The 21,022-nt window shown below is 40.3% G+C and overlaps 1 protein-coding gene across 1 annotated transcript in view; it reads left to right on the top strand.

The window, feature by feature from the left end:
- The window catches only part of LOC139708119 (triple functional domain protein-like), an 86,707-nt gene that overhangs the window by 64,212 nt on the left and 1,473 nt on the right, over nt 1-21,022 (top strand). Inside the window, exons 6-16 of the mRNA XM_071620097.1 lie at nt 4,707-4,848; nt 6,461-6,584; nt 8,512-8,578; nt 9,274-9,386; nt 9,868-9,937; nt 10,254-10,340; nt 10,917-11,009; nt 13,797-13,925; nt 14,669-14,857; nt 17,188-17,356; nt 18,595-19,664. Of these exons, the coding sequence (XP_071476198.1) occupies nt 4,707-4,848; nt 6,461-6,584; nt 8,512-8,578; nt 9,274-9,386; nt 9,868-9,937; nt 10,254-10,340; nt 10,917-11,009; nt 13,797-13,925; nt 14,669-14,857; nt 17,188-17,356; nt 18,595-19,664 (2,253 nt within the window). The remainder of the gene's footprint in view (nt 1-4,706; nt 4,849-6,460; nt 6,585-8,511; nt 8,579-9,273; nt 9,387-9,867; nt 9,938-10,253; nt 10,341-10,916; nt 11,010-13,796; nt 13,926-14,668; nt 14,858-17,187; nt 17,357-18,594; nt 19,665-21,022) is intronic.

The following is a 21,022-nucleotide window of genomic DNA, read 5'->3' on the forward strand; positions in this document are numbered from 1 at the left end:
TGCAAGATTTATCTCTTTTCCTTGAAAATCAAAGAAATTTGTAGCACAGAATGACAGAATGTTAAGCAAAATTATGTTGATGCCTGCTTATATGAAAGATCAGCCCTTTGTAAATTTCATGTTTGCCTTGTAATGAGTCCAAATATTTGAAGTTTACATGTTTAGTCAATTTGATTTTTATTTCAAAGTAACATTCATTTTCTTCAATACCAAATCATTGCAATGACAATGTGTGTACATGGAAGGAGATGTGTCTCCAAGCACAGCTTGTATCAGGCACAAGCTTTATGGGTTTATATGTGATGCATAAAGGATTAAAGGTGCATTGATCCCACAGGGCCTATCTGTCCCAGTGTGTGTCAGTGCCAAACTAATAAGGACTCTCCCTTTAAAGGATGGCATGATTGTGGTTATAATTGATTGATTCCAAAAGAAAGTGACTCAATTTTGTCGTAAATCATTGTATAAGTGTAGATGCCACAACCTAGTTTTTCCTGCATTCTGGATGTCTTCCACTGAAAGGATTGTCAAGATATTTAACTTTCTTTAATTTCTATTGGCAGACCGATGACCAATTGAAAATTGAATGAGTCATCATGTAACTAACTAAGTTTCAATATTTGTAAAATTAATTTAGGAGTGTGTACTGCCCTCATACCTCATACTAATAATACCATTAATTCAAGAATAAATAGTGAATGTGTATACTAGGTAAACAAATTGTAAAATTAGCCTTGTTATGGCTTTTCATATACCTGATACTCAGAGAGTAATAATATGTCTGTTGATGCTATTCCAGTGATTAAAGCTATTAAATGAAAAGTGAGAAACATACTTCCCCCTACACACCCCTGATTTCCTTGTAAAGTAGACAACATGATGGTGGATTTTGGCAAGAGAGGCATTTTTCGAAGTTACGAAAAAAGTACATTGGCTGAATTGACTCTAGAAGCTATTTGATTATAACTTTTTGGCAAGTTTTGTCATATTTGTCTCTTTCCCCTCCATCTCCATGTTCTTTTCCGTCTATATTTTCATCTTCTTTTCATTTTTGTTTTCCTTATCCCCTTTTTCATATTCTGTCTTTTTTTTTTCTCCTTTCCTCCCCCTTTTCCTCCTTCATCTTTTTCTTCTTCTTCCTTCTTCCTCTCCGTCATTTTCATTTTCTTCTCAAACTTTGCATTCTTGAGTTATCTTTATTATTTTCCTTTCTTCTTTGCATTCTGTTTCTTTTTCCCCCTTTTACTTTCTCCCGTCCCTCTTGCTTCAACCTTTTTAGAGTGTATATCTTAGATTGAAAACACACAAATAAAAACACACACACACACACACACACACACAGTAAAATCACAAAAATTTCTTACTTTCTGCGTACATTTGGATGTCCACATTCAAGCGTATCCACAAAACACTCACACACAAACACACACAAATGTCATTACAAATGAACATCCAAAATCTCGTAATCTCCATCTGCTGACAAGACTCTGCCCGTCGGTTGGTGGCTCGGTCAGTCGGTGTTTCACGATTGTGCCAGGACTCACCCAGGGCACCGAGCAGCATTCCCGACATAACCCCATGTGATCGTTTGTCAGTTTGTCATTCCAGGGCGTTTTTATTCCGGGAGGATGAGAGAGAGGGGTAAAGGGGCAGGGTGGGTTGGGTGGGGGGGGGGGGGGAGAGAGAAAACCCTCCAGCTGATTCTGACCTGACCAGGCAGCCAGAAACTCCGCACCCCGGCTCCCTCCCCATGCCACAGTTTGATACATCAGGAGGAATACTTCCTGAGTGCTTGTGTGTGGACACAATGCTGAGGGGGGGGGGGGGGGGGGGGGATTGGGGGAGGGGGTTGTTTATATACAGTTTATGAAATGAAAATGGCAGAGACTGACATGGGAATTCGCCCTCAAGAGAAAGTTATTTTTAATGCGTTGATGCAGAAGCTAAGGGATGGATTGTGAATATGTAGGCTAGTTCACGCAACTATCAAGATCACTCGAGGACCCACAGTAAAAGAATGGGCATACACTGTATTTTATCAAATGCATCCTTAATCATAGTCCCCCCCCCCCCATTCCATCCAAGTAAGCTATTATTATTTATTTATTTTGTCTGATGCAGGAGTAAGAGGTAAAATTTGGAGAGTGTCTTCTCATCACCTTATTACCCCTCTGAGGGTCACACCCCTCTGAGGACCACACCCCTCTGAGGATCACACCCTTCTGAGGATCACACCCCTCTGAGGATCACACCCCTCTGAGGATCACACCCCTCTGAGGATCACACCCCTCTGAGGATCATACCCCTCTGAGGATCACACCCCTCTGAGGATCACACCCCTCTGAGGATCACACCCCTCTGAGGATCATACCCCTCTGAGGATCACACCCTTCTGAGGATCACACCCCTCTGAGGATCACACCTCTCTCAAAACTAAGATGCGAAACTCTCATATGGTGCATTCATCATTATAGAAATTGGGGTTCCAAACAACTCCCAGGGAGATTTTTACAGATCAATGATAAATGCTTTGATCAAGGGGTTAGAAGTGCCGTTTTGAAAAGCCAAAAAAAAAAGTGCATTTGAGCCAGAAACGTGTTTCTGTAGAGATGTCGTCAAATGCTATTTTGTTTTCAAACGAGTTTATAATAGCTCGGAAATTCCCACTGCAATTTCCAGGACTCCAACCGTTTCAAGTTTCGACATACAACTGTAGCATGTACCAGGCACATGGGTCAAACAGCACAGTGGAGCTGAGTAGTAGTCATAAGGATTTCCTCTTGACTGGCGAGAGAGACGCTAACCACAACAACTCTAGAAATACAATCTGAACGGCCTTTGCAAACATGTTTTGATAGTGGGTGGTGAAACATGTTTCAAACGTGGGGAAAAATGATAAATGCAGCCATTAGTGTCGTATCAGATAACCACTCCCCGACCACACCACTCTTAAAATGGGGTGTGGTTTGGTTTCTTTTCCCTCCCAGCATTGTACTCTTGTGCAACTTTGCCCCCTTCTTCCACTTCATACTCTAAAGTATTGCACACGGTCTGTGCGACTCTACGCACATCGGTAGCAGAAAGGCCCCGGTAGATGCACAGTGCTAACGCCCTTCTGCTTTTCACCTCTCTGGACATTAATTCCTCAATTACGATATCCTGGTTGCTTCTTTACATTATCTGTGGGAATTTTAGAGCCTGACAGGAAAGTGTATTAACAATTGCTACGGCAGTATGTATCAAGAACATCATACTGCAAAATCAGAAATATCTGTGGCATGAATTTTTTTTTTTTTTGCGAATTGGAGTCAATGGTCCTTTTTGCAACATGAAATTTATGTGAATTGCCACTGGCAGTCAATGGGTAGGGTAGACAAGAACTTTCATGTATGTTTTGATTTTGTAAATCTTAGCTACCTCATCACAAAATTTGCTAAAATTTCAAGCAAGCAAAAATTTCTAGTTGGACAGTTACTGTATCGATAACTGTATCACTTGAAATATCTTTTTCAATATCTTAAGCATCAAAGAACCCTCTCTGACAAAGGAAATGTGTACTGTACATCTTATCCTTGTGAATATTCCCAGTAACCAGTCACTGAGCGGATATGATACCATCTCAAATCATCATCTCAAAAATATTAATATTCTCTTTAGAGTTAATGCACATCCCACCCAGTCCCCGTGGGAAAGGAATTGAGAACAGAGAAAAGTATTCACACTAGCATTGTAGCTTGTTAACAAGAAAGCTAGACATGATCCTTTGTTGTGTACCTGCTCAGGATGACAATGATACTTAGACCAGCGCATAAATACCAGTGAACACTTGTCCGATCATGTTTACCATCATTGACGAGTACATGATAACCAATGCTGGTTCAATGATAGTGACATGACTGCTGAATTGACTGTCCTGCATGGCATTTCTCACATGTGAACAGCTTCGTGGAAAGTGAAGAGAATATGATTTGAATTATGGCTACCACATGCACACCATTTATCAGGACCAGTGTAGAGGAGAGATGACCCATCAATGGGATGTCCTCGCCCTCACAAATATCTAAGGATACCAATTCATCGAAACAAAATGATGACACAGACAAATTATATCCACATTCACTAGAATCATTTTTTCCTCATAACTTGTGGTCTTAGCGAGAATCTTATCTTATTTTAACTTCCTGCAAGCAGAAAACTTTGTTGCTTACACGTGTAATTCCCGACAATGCATCCTTCTGGTGTGTACGTATATGCATCTGATGTCCCGACGACACGATCTTGTAGCACTTCATGTATGCAGACAAGATACAAGATGTGTGTGTGTGTGTGTGTGTGTGTGTGTGTGTGTGTGTGTGTGTGTGTGTGTGTGTGTGTATGTGTGTGTGATTAATTTATCCCTTCTCCAGGATTCCAAACCAGGAAGTGAAACCTCACACAGATACAATGTAGTTTGTCGTCCTACTTTATTCAGCGAGATAGTTGCCAAGTCACAGTGTTTGGACATGTTATTCCACCATGGCACTTTTTGCCATTCAAACATTGAAAGTTGGGAGGAAAGCACCATGAGGAAGCTAGAGTGGTGTATTTCATATCTCGTCGTGGTGATTCTGTTGCTGGCAATTGTGTTTTCATAGTTTCTCGGGCTTCGCTTAACTTTTTCATTCATTTCATTCCCGTTCCCTGGCGCCGTGACGACGACCACACAGGATACAGAGAAGGAGACGGAGAACGGTGGGGCAGAATCAGGGACGGGCAAAGGTGAGGAAGACGGCGTTACCATGACGACGGGAGCCCCGGCAACCATCCAGGAGGAGAATGAAGATGTTCAGGAGGAGCCAGACAAAGGAGGTAAAAAGACACACAAAAAAACTTTTCTATTAATGAGTCTGTTTTCCCCACCATTCTAGTATTGGCACTGTCTAGTCTAGCCTGTAGATGCATGCCTGTCTCTCTGTAATGTACATACTCTTGGTGCATTCAGTAATGTGTGCCAAATAGCTATCTATTCAAACACACAATGACAAGATTTTGTATAAACCTGGTGGTTATTTTATCTGTGCACGAGTTCCACACACTTAGCAGTAGATATACAATGTATACTTGGGTTATCTCTTTGATCCGTACAGTATACAGTGGACTCCCATTTTAACAATGTCCCTGGAACTGGCAGTTTTCTTTCGTTATATCAAGCTTTCGTTATAACCAAACAAATAAACAATGAAAATACATAGAGTGCATAATGTTGCGGCCTAGATTTTTTACTTTGTTGTAACTGGAATTTCATGATAACTGTGTTCATTATAATGGGAGTGTTCACTGTACTGTGCAATTATTGCACTATCTATTGTATGTTTAAGAAATAGTCAACTGCAGATGTTGTGGGTATTTCAAACATAGCATACTGTTTAGACAGTGCTTACATGATGATGACGTGTATGTAATGCACATGTGTGTAATTCAGTAAATTGTCTGCTAGTACAAAGAGACACTTTTTAATGTACATATACGAGCAAGTGCTGGGAAACTTCATTTTAACATGCCGAGTGGAACCACTGGAATGTTCTTATTATTTAACAGGTATCAGATTATATCAAGGTTTGTAAAAAGAATATGAAAACCATGGGACATGCAAAATGACCTTATTTTATCAGGGCCCTGTTTTATGAAGATTGTATAGTCGGTTTCTATCATGTATATGGCAGCCTGTGTGGTAAGGGAATATACAATTGCACAACCAAGTTTATCTTATGATATTTCACTATATATGACCTTGTTATGATGGGTTTCCACTGTAGTTGTAAGTTACATTCAGACGACATGAAACCCTAACCTCGAGGTTAAACTCTTGCCCCCTAACTACGACGTGCGTCCACACGACAAATCTTAACCTCGAGGTTAAACTCCTGCCCCTCTGAGTATGTTGATTTTTGTGTCCACACGGTGCTTAAAGGGATAGTACAGTACTGGTGGAGATGAAAATTGGACTTTAACTTTTTTTCGAAAACAAAGCGATCGTAAGAAAGTGTGGGTCCCACACTTTATTAGAATCGCTCTTTTTTGGATATCTCAGCCATTTCAAAACCAATTTTCATCAAATAAACGTTGAATTCCTCATAAAATTACATGCTCTTTCATATTTCATAAGAGGTTTCTCATTATTTCACCAAAAAATGTTAGAAACCTGAAATTAGGTCTCAACCAAAACTGTACGATCCCTTTAACTACAAGTGGGACCTCCGTGGCTCGTGGTTAGAGCGCTTACCATAAGATTTCTCGTGGCTCTGAACATCGAGCTAACCTTGAGGTTAGCTAGCTACGAGTGCGTCTTCACGGTCCTTAACTACAAGCTCTAACCTCGAGGTTTCTTAACCTTGAGGTTAAGGCTTGTCTTCTGAACGTAACTGTAGTCTAAAAGTTTGTAATGGCTCTGTATCTGACTGTCACATTTGTTGACTTCCAGGGGTAGAAGAAGGGGCACCAGAGGCGGAGCCGCAACCCCCTGAGCCCGAGCCGGAACCGGAAGAAGAGGAGACGGAGGAGGAGAAAGAAGAGAAGAAGAGGCAGGGAGCTCTGCACAAACTCTCGTAAGTTGGAATTTGGGTTTTATTTTCTTCTTCTCATTCATCTTCTTCTTCTTCTTTTTCTTATTTGTATCATTATTATTATTATTATATTGTTATTACATGTATTAATGTTGTTGTTATTATCATTATTATTATTATTATTATTGTTATTATTATTATTATTATTATTATCATTATCATTGTTATTATTATTATTATTGTTATTATTATTATTATTATTATTATTATTATTATTATTATTATTGTTATTATTATCATTATTATTATTATTATCTTAATTATTGTTATTATTAATCTTCTGTGCTTTGCTGCTTTAATTGCTGTTTTGTTGCTTGCAACAATATGAGCAGAGAGATAGAGAGAGATAGAGACGGAGAGTGCAAGTAAGAATATTTTCCACGTTCTGATGCTATAGAAATATTTTCCTTCAGCAAAGGGGATTGATATTTTATACACCAATATGGTAGCATGCTGAAATATTTTTATTCTTGTTGATGACACCCAGAACGAAACTAGGAAAGGGATTTGCTTTACTCTATTTTTTTTTCTTACTCATAAATTCCCGCATTCAGTGACAGAAGTCATAAACACATACAGTGTATCTTCCTAATTCCCCACCCCCAAATTTCCTAAGCCAAAGCTCCACCAGCAGTTTGTGCTCTAAAGTAGAGACTGTCTTCCTCTTCATTCTATACTTTTGTGCTGTTGGTGCATAATATTAGAGGTACCAATAACTCTAATCGATTTGTTGCAACTTTGTCAGCAATCTTCTAACAAAGATCCAAAAGTCAAGAGTTTTGTCTTTCAAATTGGACCACCAAGATTTTGCCTGTGATACTCCCATCATACATAGGTCCGGAGGATGTATCTAAATGAAGCATGTTAAAACCTCTGCTTTCATGGGAGGGAGGATCTTCTAGGTTTGGTCGGGTGTGGTCTTGGAAGCTGTGTGTTACATGGCAGCCAAGGATCCATTAACCTGTAGGTGGCTCCATAAACTCTTTAACCCTTTGAGGACGAGTCCCGAGTATATTCGGGCAGGTGTCTATGGGAAATGTATGTTGTAGCAAAATCAGTCTGTCCTCAATGGGGTTAACCCTATGCGTGCTGTGAATGCCAGCACAGGTTACCTCATAGTGTCATACAATCATACACACTCTCCAAAGTCCCTGGCGCAGGAAGGGTTACCATATTCACTGGCGATACGGCCGCAGTGCCGGATAAGCCGCATCCTTACACTTGATGATGGAAAAAATAAAAAATAAATAAAGTAGAGAGATTTTGTTTTCATCAAAACTTCATTACTTTTCTAATATGTTATTTTTTATAAGAAATGTTGTTATTTCTATGTGCTTCAACACGTTTCCTAACAACAATAACAATCGGCACATTGCATGGTCCCATACATGAATATGTGTGTCGGTTAGGGTGATTCTCTTGAGTTGGAAAGACAATACAGTAATTTGCTTGTGCTGGCGTAAAGGTCTCACCCTAACTTTACTACTTTATTTTCGTTAAAAATAGTGCGGCCTTATTGCCGGCAAATACGGTAGATATCTCTTCGTGTCTCGACAAGCTAATATGAAAGCCCCCCAAATTTTGGAATCAACATCTCACGTCTGTTGAGGTGCATGTAGCATGCAGGTTGTATCTCCCTGATCATTCTTAAGAACCTGGCTGATCTTGACCCATAAGAGTTGTATTTTGAAATTGTAAAAATTGTAACAGCCTCAATGTACCTTCAGATCTGAACTGTAGACTTATCTTTTCCAGCAATGTTGTGAATGATGTGTGACACATTGTTGCAGCCGGGCGCCTTTAAATGTTTCTCCAGATAAATGGCGCTCTATACAATCATCCTCATCATCAAAACTTGGTGAGCCTTGAGTTTGTAGTTTTACATTTTCGTTTCTTGTTCCTCCTCCAGCTTTGTCCTGCAAGAGATGGTGGCCACAGAGGCAGACTATGTGAGTGACCTGGCCAAAGTCAAGGAGGTGAGTGAACTCTCGTCCAGATGCATCGTTCTACCTCTCCTCTCCCCACCCACCAAACCTCAATGGCTGTCAAATGGCGGGAGAAAGTGTTCATTTTAGCAGCACACGCTGCTGGTGGCATAGAGCCAAGCAAACATGCAGGCAAATTGTAGAAACAGTTTAGAGTGTTTTGCTAGGATCCCAATATTTTCAGAGTGTATTAATTGCGTTACAAAAAAAAAAAACTTTTACAAAACGTATAGATACATGTACCACAAAAGCATAAAGAGTTGCAGGTGTATGAGTACCAATGGTTTTTAAACTTGAAGCAGAGAGTTTAATGGATATTCAAGAGGTCAATTTTGAGTTTTATTTTTTGTCTTTTGCTGTTTTTATTCCTCAATAACCATAGTTAAATATTTTTTTTTTGATTTTTTTTTGATTTTTTTTTTTTTGTAATGTGTCATGTGTATGCTGTTCTTTAAACAACAATTGTTATTTCTGTGTATCTCTTGTACACAACTCTGGTGGAAGGCACATTTCCACATTCATATTTGTGGACAATATAACAGTCAATTCAATTCAAATTCAAATTTAGTTTTGAGCTGCTAAGCACAAAAATCTAATCACACAAAAATGAAGACATTTACAATATACATGTATGTGCATTCCTTGAGTGCTTTTATTACTTTTTTCCTTTTTGCATCGTTCCCTAGGGTTACATCAAGACAATGAAAGAGGATACAGAGATTCTGCCACCAGAGATGGAGGAAGGGAAGGTCAAGATCGTTTTCGGCAACATCTCTCAGATCTACGAGTGGCACCGGGAGTGAGTATGGACGGTCAGCGAGAACTGACCGACCAGGGTGACGGCACCCTGTCCATTTGCAAATTACAGACAGAATGTTCACACTCATTCTACAAAGATTTGGTGTTTTCCACAGGCGTTTAGTGAACACTAGTACACTGAATACTTTGTGTAGGCGTACTTCACTCCACGACATGTACAATGTAGATTACATTTAGATATTTTTACGTAGATTAGATTTTTATAATGAGAAAGTTTACTTTTGATGAAGACAGGGCATTCAGAAATCACATCATGATACAGTATTTGGGTTTATTTGTGTCCAGGTTATGTATACTTCATTCCCTCTCCTTGATATAAAGATATTTCTGTCCTGCAAGCAATAAAGATGATAAATACATGTTTTTAGTGAGCCACTTCTTTGTTTTTTTATGTGCTAATTTATCTGATTGTGTTATTGTTTTTCATCTGTTTTGCTCTGTTTGATTTTTTCCTGACACAGCACATTTTCGCAAGAAATTGCCAAAGTTCTAGAAGAGCCGGAGAAGCTGGGACCACTTTTCAAGCGCTATGTGAGTGTCCATGTAACATTTATCTTTATATTCCATTCTATTTTCTTTTTATGAAGATCTGTAAAGAGCTATAGAAGCCATTATGCACACCAATGCATGTATACCAATTCTGACATCAGTGACCATGTTACCATTTTGAAATGTGTGTATTTAAATTCATTGTAAATTATTTCTTCTATCAAAAAAATTACAATATATGCTGTCATTGATATGTTTGTAATCTCAGTTGATTAAAGTTTTCCTGCAAGAAGTACAAATATTTCTGTATATTGTATATTTTCATATACTCTATATATTTGTTCCTCGCCCAAAACAGGAGAGGAGATTACGCATGTATGTGGTGTACTGCCAGAACAAGCCCAAGTCAGAATACCTGGTCAACGAATTTGAGTCCTTTTTCGAAGTAAGAAAAACACAACAAATCACTCCTCCTCTTTCACCATAACAGAATGCTGAAATTTACCTCAATGTTACAAACATATAAAGTGTTCATATATATGGACTGGCTTAAAATAAGAATAAGTAGTCGAATTCCAAACATAGATGTAATCTCAGAACATGGAAAGAGAGTATTCTTTTCTTCCTTGAGGATACTGTTTATAAAACGAGACACTAATTCTCCCAGTCTGCAGTGGATTTCATGGTAAATTTATATTCTTGTTACCACTGGTGCTTGATCTATTTTGTACTTGGAAAAACATAATGTCAAGGTGTTTGTGACACTGTTGTGTGTATTTCTACACTAAGCATACAGTTTGGTCATGAATTTTTGATAACGATGATGATGATGATTATGATGACATTGATGATGATGATGATGATGATGATGATGATGATGATATTGCATCAGTTGAAGAGACAATAAGAGACGATGCATCCAGAACCATGTGATATCGAGAAATTTGTAAGGTTGCAGTATGTTGATGATGTCATGACATTCCCTCACTGTGTGATTGGTTGGCCCTTCCCCTCCCTCCAGGAAATGCGAGTCAAGCTGGGACACAAGCTAGCGCTGCCGGACCTCCTTATCAAACCGGTCCAGAGGATCATGAAGTACCAGCTCTTGTTGAAGGTAAGCAGGGACGTGCCCCGCCCATGCTCTCCAGTCCCTTCTCTAGGTCCCTAGATGAACCCTTGATGTGCTCACAGGCACTTAGCTCAATTTGCCCAGCTTTTTCATCTGCATATGTGACCCTGCATCACAAAAATTAACAAAAAGTTGCAAGACATGGATTTTTCAGTTAAGGGCATATTCTGAAAGAGCAGACTCTAAGCTTTAAAATGATGTATAACTCAATACATCTGGATCTTCGTAACCTGTCTAAATAATGGAAAGAAAGTACACACTCTAGAAAGGTTTTCACTGAGAGAAGAGGCTTGGAAGTTTAGGGTCTATTCAAGTGCTTAATATCACCAAGTTTCATGCTGTGCAATGAATGGGGGTGGGGGGGGGGGGGGGGGGGGAGAGATGTAAAACTCTGTAATAACCAGAGTGAAGAGACTATTCAAGTAAGGAAATGTCCATACTTATCAAACAGATTTTATCAGGACTGATGGTAATGGTGCAGCTGCAGTAATTTCATATTTGCACATCCTAGGCACTTTCACTTCATACTCATGTTTCTGTGGCTCTTGATATTCAAGTTGTTATTGTCTTTGTTTCCGTCTGTCTGTGTTCATGTTTGGTTTGAGTTCAATAGGAGGAAAGGGGAACAGCTCATAAAACGAAAGGACAGTATGTGTATATTCAATTCACTCACCAATTATGATATTGTATATACCCGCGTATTGAATATACAAGAGGGAGAGAGAAATAGAAGAGAGAGACACACACACAGGAGTGAATAACTGATTATATGTTTGTATATGCATGTATCTGTGTTTTGTTAAAAGACAAAGTACAGGAGGTAGGTTTAATTATTTTGTGGTGTGTACAGTGTATCTTCCTGAAGAGAAGCTGATATGCTACAGGAAGGGAAGAAAATCAGGAATATAATCACATGATGTAAACAAACTTATGAAAGCAGGAAATGCCCTGCCCATTCATCTGAAGTATATGTGGAGTGTATTACCAGGAAATCTGGGATTAGCATCAGTTGAACAAGAAATACATATTTTATGCTTAGGAGTGAAATAACGTGAAGAGGAGGTCATGGGACTGAGGGCCCTCTGGCTTTATTTTCAGCTACCGGAAAGCCAGTCTCGGAGGAGGATGTGGATGTTGTTATTGTTGATTTGGCTGAGTAGAGTGTGTGGCTTTAACTTTCTCATACTGACACTGCTTCTCTGATTGCAGTAGAGGTGACAATAGGATGTATGGTACCATAATGTGTGTATGATGTGTATACTGTGCAATTCATTGCTGCTGTATACACTGTACATAAACATGTATATCACAGAAGACAGCATTATGGGAGAATAGTGATAGATTTGTGTCATTATGTGGACATTGTGTTATGCAGGGGCAGATCCAGGAATTCCTTAAAGGGGAGGCGCCTTTTCAAAATTAAAGGGGAGGTGCAGGCACCCCCACCCATATTTCCCATTTTATTTCTTTTGTTTTAATAACAATCTAAAGAGGGGGCGCGCACCCGGTGCACCCCCCTCTGGATCTGCCACTGTTATGCATATGGCTCACACAAAATTTATGAAATCTAATTTCTTTTTATACGTTCTTCCTATTCTTCCTATTCCTAGAGAGAGAGAGAGAGAGAGATTTAAACTTGTACACAAATTTGTATACACATTCTTCTTTGTGATACAATTTAATGATGAAGTAGAGGGGACATATTGTATATATTTGTTGTACTGTACATTTATAGTTTTTGTTTGTATGAATTTTGGGGACAGTATGTGTATTCTTTTATCTACTGTGTTCATGTACAAGTAAATGTGCAGTACATCATGATTCTTGTGAGTGGACACTTTCTCCAGAAACTAGGTATCATCGATGTTAATATCAATGTAAATATTTCATATTGTTTATATCCTTCTTCCCAAATGCCCGTGCCCCTTGCTATGGCTTCATATCCACATCACCTCTTCCTTCTTGTCTTCTTTTTCCTTCTCTTCCCATTCTTCTCCCTCTCCCTTTCTCCTGTCTCTTTGTATTCCCCCTTTTTTCATCCCCTCTCTGCTCCTCCTTCCTTTTTTTCCCCCACTTTGTCATAATTTTCCCTTATCTACCTTTACTGCTTCTCCCCGTCCCATACCTACCACTTCCCCCACCCCTTACCCAACACCCCTTACCCCAACACCCCTTCTCCCACACCCCTTCTTCTACACCCCTTCTGCCACACCCCTTCTTCCACACCCCTTCTCCCACACCCCTTTCTCTCACCCCTTATCCCACACCCCATCCTCACACCCTTCTCCCACACCCCTTCTCCCACACCCCTTCTGCCACACCCCTTCTGCCACACCCCTTCTTCCACACCCCTTCTCCCACACCCCTTCTCCCACACCCCTTCTCCCGCACCCCTTTCTCTCACCCCTTATCCCACACCCCATCCTCACACCCTTCTCCCACACCCCTTTTCCCACACCCCTTTCCCCCACCTCTTTTCCCATGCCCCATCCCCCACACCCCATCCTCACACCCTTCTGCCACACCCCTTTTCCCACACCCCTTTCCCCACCCCTTTTTCCACACCCCTCCTCCATATCCCTTACCCTAACCCCTTATCCCCACACCCCTTCTCCCATACCCTTTCTCCCACACCCTTTCTTCCATACCTCTCTCCCTAACCCTTTATCACACACCCCTCTCCCCCACACCATTTCCCTGCCCCTTACCCCCATACTCCTTTACTCCACACCCACCCCATTGCCCCCTCTGCCCACCGTTTCCGTACCCCAGGACATCCTGAAGCAGTCCCAGAGAGCAGGGATGGACACAGCTGAGCTAGAGAAAGCGGTGGAGATCATGAAGGTGGTGCCAAAGAAGGCTAATGACATGATGGCTATCAGCAGACTCCAAGGATGGGATGTAAGAGAACACATCAGCCATTAGTAGTGGATGTAATAGTAGTAGTTGGAAGTGGAGGTAGTAATAGTAGTAGTTGGAAGTGGTAGAAGGGGAAGTAGTAGTGATGTTAATAAAAATAGCCGTTATTGAGTAGTAATAGTTGTAGTTGTAGTAATAGTGGTAGTAGTAGTAGTAGTAATAGTGGTAGTAGTAGTAGTCGTAGTAGTAGTAGTAGTAATAGTGGTAGTAGTAGTAGTCGTAGTAGTAGTAGTAGTAGAAGTATCAGTAGTAGTCATGGTAATAGTATTAGTGGGCCCTGATAGTAGTAGTAGCAGTAGTTGTAGTTGTAGTAGTAGTATAGCAGTAGTTGTAGTTGTAGTAGCAGAATAGCAGTGGTTGTAGTTGTAATAGTAGCAGTAACAGAAATAGTAGTAGTAAAAGTGGTAGTAGGAGTAGTACTTGTGGTGGCAGAAGTAGCATTGTATAAAGTGCTACTTGTACATATGTAGGTACACTGTACAAGTAGGAATAGTAGTAGAAGTGATGCATGTACTATTAAAGCAGTAAAAGGCAGTAAGGGGTAATTCAAAGTAGTGTATTAGTAGAAGTAGTAATGCTCTTTATATTAGTAGTAGTAGAAATGTGAATGGTAATAGTACTGGCACCACAGCAGGTCAAATTGGTAACTGTTAAAGCATGCTGATCTAAGTTTATGACTTCAACATCCACACTTAGATGAAATTTTTGTATTGCTCCAATGACAGGGTAAGATCAATGCACAGGGTGAGCTGCTATGTCAGGACACTCTGAACGTAGCTGTGGCAGACGAGGGTGCTCAGAAGTACAAGGAGCGGCGCGTCTTCATGTTCGAGCAGATCATCATCTTTGCCGATCCCCTCGAGAAGAAGAAAGGGTTCAGCAATCCGGGCTACATCTTCAAGCACAGCGTGAAGGTATGGAGCGCCCTCTCTTGTTCATATGAAAGACGATCTGACATTGTTTTACATCTAACACTCACGTTCTTGGTTTCTTTTGGTTCTCACTTCCCTTGTGTCTTCAAATCAGGATAGAATGGTACATGTAGATGTAAATGAATTTTTATATGCATCATCCCTAAATCTGCACATCTTCAAGTCAAATATTGATATTTTGTTCTTGTATTTAACCGCATCTCTTCTTTTAAAGCAGAAGATATGATATGCTTTCCTTGTACTCTGTCTGAGCTACCTCTTTAAATGCTGTGTTAGGACTGCACAATTTATTGTACTCATCCTGTAGTCAGTCTGTTTAGTGCGAAGAAGGAAATTCTTTTTGCACAGGTGTTGTTAATCACTGAAGTTATCCCTCTACACGTGAACAGTGTCACTGTGTTCATAAATATCAAACTCATCGTGTCACATGAACTTTAAGGGTCATTGATGTGCCTTCTATACACAGCTGTGCTCTGAGCGACGGATAGCTGCACTGCTACTTACGCTGTTATTTTCACGAGGGTTTAATTTTCGTGAGTTTCGCGAATCATGGTCGGACTGCAAATTTAACTCGTTGAGGACGGTGTGATTTTGCTACAACACGCATTTCCCATAGACGCTTGCCCGAGTATACTCGGGACTCGTCCTCAACGGGTTAACAACACATGAAATTGTCATCATACGCTAGAGTAATAGTGCTTTACAGTAGGCTCGGTGTCAAATCGTGAAAACATCTCATGATTACACGTAAGTCTGTGACCTCATTCGTGAAAATATCTGTACATGAAAATAACAGCTCATGCAGTATTTTTATGAGTAGTTTTTTAACAAACAATAAAAAACAAAAACCTGCTGCCAATGTATGTGTACACAAACACACATGCACTGAAATGGCAGTAGATTGTACAGTCTTATTAGACCAAGTTGAGACATGCTCCAGTTCATTGGAAGAACCTCTTGTTATTCCAACTGTTATTGCTCAACGCATGGAAAGATACTAGCTGTCTGATTGGTTGACTGCTCATCATGTGACAAGTGTTTAATCATGCCATTGCACGCTGTCGCTGTTGAGCGTGAAATTGTTGATAACCAATTTTGGATATTGAACTCTGGTATCACCCATATGAATGTACTCCTCTGATTGGCTCATAATCAACTCCTACATTGTATTTTTTGAACTCCTCCGATGTTAGAATACTCATACTTCTGCTGCGCACATCCAACCAGTTATGTACAATATGTACATGCACTCAATAACATGTTTACTGTAAAGAATATCCAATGCTCGCCTTCATGCATGACTGTGCCACGATATGTTACCCTGCATCACAAAACCAACAAAAAAGTCGCCAGACATGGATTTTTAGTTAAGGGCAGATTCTAAAAGAGCAGACTCTAAGCTTTAAAATGATGTATAACTCAATTCAAATGGACTGTTCTAACGTATCTAAATATGAGAAAGAAAGCACACACTCTGGAAAAGTGTGAACTCAAGATCAGAAAAGAGGCTCTGAAGTACAGGGTCTATTCAAGTGCTTAATCTTTACCAAGCCGTGCAAGCTGCGCAATAAATTGGACAAAGAAAAAAAAAACAGGGTGTAAACCACTGGAGCAACAACAATGAAAGGATTATCAGATTAAGCTGAAATTGGGCATGCTCTATTAACATATTCTGTCCATGATTAATGCCAACTTTCAAAGCAGTAGCATTTTGCTTTCAAAAGTTATTGGAGTAGAAAGTGAAGAGTGTGCAAAGGATATGAAACGGGGTCTCCAAGACATACTTGATCACACTACTCTACAAAAAAAGTGGTAGTAGAAAAACTACTGAAAACACATTTTTTGATTCATTTTATGATCCCAAACTTAGGAATAATGTAGAAGCAGAATAGATCTTTCAGAAAACATGAAAAACTTCAGATTGTCTTGGTTGACCCGTTTCACCTTTTTTGAGTCATCACGTAAAATCAAGGGGTGCGACTTTTTGTTGGTTTTGTGATGCACGGTCACATATAGTCATACAACATTTTGCCTTTAATGAAAAAATGGCTGCCAATTCTATACTACATCTAAGAATCAAATTGACCTCATTCGTTGATGTACAAGGTATTGCATAAAACAAATAGCACATGGTCTCTACTCTCGCAATGGAACAAGATTTTCTACTCATTTAAAATATAAGGCACCCTATTCAACATGGCTTTGCCGTGTCAAAAAGAGTGCCTCATCTACCACTTCCTGCAAAATCTTGTACCCTTACACTTGTGACCATTCACTGTTTGTATACGTACTGCCCTCACCCCTCCATGCAGGTAAATCAACTTGTGTTGGACGATGAGCCCGATCCTCTGAAATTCACCCTGCGGGCCAAGGCCAAGGATGGGCTGGTGCTGCTATGTCAGGCAACGACACCAGAGAGCAAGCAGAACTGGCTACAGGAGATCAGCAAGGTGGTCAACCAGCAGCAAAATTTGCTCAAAGGTTTGTGTCTGGCATCCGATCAAAAAAAAAAAAAAAAAAAAAAAAAAAAAAAACACTCACAAAAAAGAGCCTATCAAAAATTTCTTTTGGGTTTACTTTTACACCACATTCATACTTGATAACTAAGAATAAATCCAGATGACTAAAATTGTTTTAATTTATGTGATCAAAACTGGACATAGTGTGAAATTTATAAAAGTTTTACATGTTTTAGCCAAATACTGACATTGGTCTCAACCCACATATATCTATGCAAATTAGCTCAGATATTGACATCAATCAGCCACAACGCCCCCATGAAGTTAGTGTGTAGATTAAAGTATGTTAACAAACGCTTCTTATCTTTATCAGTAACTTTGATAACAACTACGTATAACCCATTCCTCCGTAAAGATCATCACCGCTAATGTAGTTTTTTTGCAGCTCACCAACGAGTATAAGCAAAGGATACACAAGTTCTCATTTTGATTTCATATCAAAAAAGGAAATTTTAGCAAAGATTTCTGTGTAGACCAATAAGAGACTTGAGAAGCCGTGACATCATCTGTGATATCAATGTTGTCATTAAAACTGTAAAACCTGAAATTTTCATGTGCAAGAAATTTTTGCAAGGAGCCAAGATTTACGAAAGTAAAATGCATGCAAAAGTTTTGTCTACACATCCAATAAATGCCAGTGGCAATTTGTAAAAAGTTCATGCCAGGAAAAAAAAAAATCGCAAAAGTTTCGTGCAGCAAATATTTCAGGTTTTACAGTAGATGTTAAGTTCTGAAAGTCCATATTCGATTTCTGATTTTGATTTTGATAAATTTGCTAGACAATATCATTTTTTTTTTCATGTCATCTTAGTCTTCTTGTAAGCCAACAAGAGCCTGGAGTGAATGGCATTTCATTGTTTGACTTTTTTTCATAGCTAGTTCTGCCATTCTTCTTCTTTGTTATTCTCTCACTGTCATGTAGTAGAGACACAGTTTATGAGGTATGAGTATGTACCCAGATGTGTAGATCAGAGAGTAGACAATGTGTCTTGAAGAGTGATTAGGAATATTTTGGAATATAAAGCATTATAACCACATTCTGTTAAGAATACTTTGGTAGGAAAAAAGTACATGTGAAGAAGCTAACACCACAGTAATGTAGATGCTGTATAGATAAGTTTGATATGATGTTTGAAAATTTTCTGATCGAGTACTGGTCGTCAGCTAACATTTTGGATTGATTTTGTTGTTTGTTTCTAGCTCTGCAATCACCAATCGCATACCAGAAGGGGCTGGAGGGAGCAAGTTTGGGACTGGATCCATTCGGTTGTCCCGAAGGCAAGTCCCCCGGCCCATCACCGGCCCCGTCTCCAACATCCCCGGGCGGAAACCAGTCCACGAAATTACGCAAGGCAGTCTCGCAGAGCAGCGAGCCGCAGACCCAGCTCCAGAAGCAGCACACGATCTTCAACAGCCTGAAGATGCATCGAAAGAACCAGACGGCCCCCGCTGCCATCTCACTGAATGAACTCAAGGAGAACAAAGGTAATGCCAAGAAGAAAGGGGCGGTGGACGAAGCCAAGTCGGGCACGCCCACCCACGATGAGAAGGCGGAGAAAGGAAAGGACGATAAGAAAGATAACCAGGCGGGGTCGCCATCAATCCGCCGAAAATTCTTCGATGGTCTGTTTCATTCATTTCGTCCAAGCAAGTCGCGAGATACCAGCCCCATGGGGAGCAAGGAGAGCCTGCAAAAAGGCAGGGAGCAGAAGGAACAGTCGGCAGTCGCCGGCAAAGAGACATTGGAGAAGGCCAACAACAAGTCAGCTCCGCTCTCGAGCCATTTAGACTTAGTGACTGGGAACAATGCGACTGCAGAGAGCACCGCGGAGAGCCCAAAGAGCAATGCAGCGAACCGGAGCCCGCTCATGCGGACGCAAAGTGCGAAACTAGGGACAGTCGTAACGGCCAGCGAGAAAGCGTCTCCCGGATCCGCGTCGACGGGGAACAGTGGTGCAATTACGGTCGATGGCAAAACCAAGGGGAGTCCCCTGCATGTGACGATGGGGTCGTCGAGCCCATCGAAGGACAGCGGGGTGTCGGTGCGCTCAAAGCGCGCCTCCACCGGCTCACTGCAGAAGGAGGCCGAGTTGAACGGCAAGGATTGTGCAGATTCACCGTCCAGTAAGAAAGGGGGCGAGGGGTCCCTGTCATCCCCCGCCCGATCACAACTTCCCCACGGGGTGGGCAACCGGGATCAGGCGGGGTCACCGTTCAATAGATCAAGCTATGCATCGGTGTCAAGTTCGGAGCCCGATGATGGCGCTTTTGTAAGTTGGATCGTTCATCATTTTATCCATAATGGAAGGTTGTTAAATTGATGGTCATTTTAAATCGATTTGTTTTTCTAATTTCTCAAGATCCTACAGTGTACTTCTGATATTATACACACTGTATTTTTAATTTTTGATATGTTCGATATCTTTATTGCATCATCAATTACCTCTCCCAGTGGGTTGTTGCACACACACACACACACGCACAAAAAAAAAAAAGAATCCTTGAATAAAGTGTGCAATGAATCTACTTCTCAACAATCAATTATGCTTTTGGTGTCATTAAGAATCACAATTTCAATGCAATTATTGTAAGCTGTGGAAATAGCCAGTCACATCTGTAGCATTTGCAGTTGTTTCCATGGTAATGGTTATTTTGACAAACTTGCTACTTTGCAGTCACCTATTGTAAGAAGCAAAATTAAGAGCAGCATAAGAATATGCAATGTCCAATTAGCAAAAACAGGTGTGCAAAATCTATTCAAATATCAGGGGACCCGGCTTGAATGAGCTACACATATATGAGGTGAAGTTGTGTGGTATATCAGAAACAGGGTTGACACCAATGCAAATTTACTGTTCAATCATGCAGAACTTTCCCCAGGCCTTTCCTTGAGGGATAAAGCTAAATGACTTTAATTGCCGTTAAGCTACATATTGTTGTCGAGTCTTTTTGTGTTATAATTACTACAAAAGTGACCTGCAGTAATCATCAATTGATATTGGTAAACACTTCATATCAAGTGGGGATCAGAGATCAACTCAACAACATGGGCCATGAAAGTATCAGAGAGCAGCTATTGTGCACAGTGCAGTAGGGATATTTTGGAAGCATTTGTTTGAAATAAAGCTAATGAAAACAGCCCCAAAAGTGAGCCGTGGACAATCTGATCCATTTCAAACTTTGACCAGCCAGAGGATCAAAGATTAACTTCAGAATGAAGAGAGTGAAATCTGTCTCATGCCTCGAGCCATCTGAGGAAAAACAAAATAAAGAAGAAAAGATGTCAGCTTGGTTGATGAAAAACACTCTTTTCATTTCACATGGAAGACTAGTTCTCCGTCTTCTCTGAGATTCTCTGAATCTCCACCACAGAGTTGATCTACAGATTAGCTTTATGGTGAAGGCTCTGGAAATCAGTCGCATGAGGGGTTCTGTTGTTAACAGTTTCAATGGAACTGATGAAAATAAAACACTTATTGTCCAAACCTTGCACTTAATCCATCTAAGGGGATTATCTTAAGATTTGGGTCTTTTGAAATCAACCTCCTGTATGAGACCTATGGGGAAAAAGAAATGAAAGTGGCAGGCTTCTGCAAACAGTACTAGTCATTCCGAACTTATTCTTTTT

The sequence above is a fragment of the Diadema antillarum genome, unplaced genomic scaffold, assembly GCF_040938485.1.
Source record: "Diadema antillarum isolate AM-2024a unplaced genomic scaffold, OU_Dant_1.0 seq00001310_RagTag, whole genome shotgun sequence".
Taxonomy (NCBI): Eukaryota; Metazoa; Echinodermata; class Echinoidea; order Diadematoida; family Diadematidae; genus Diadema; species Diadema antillarum.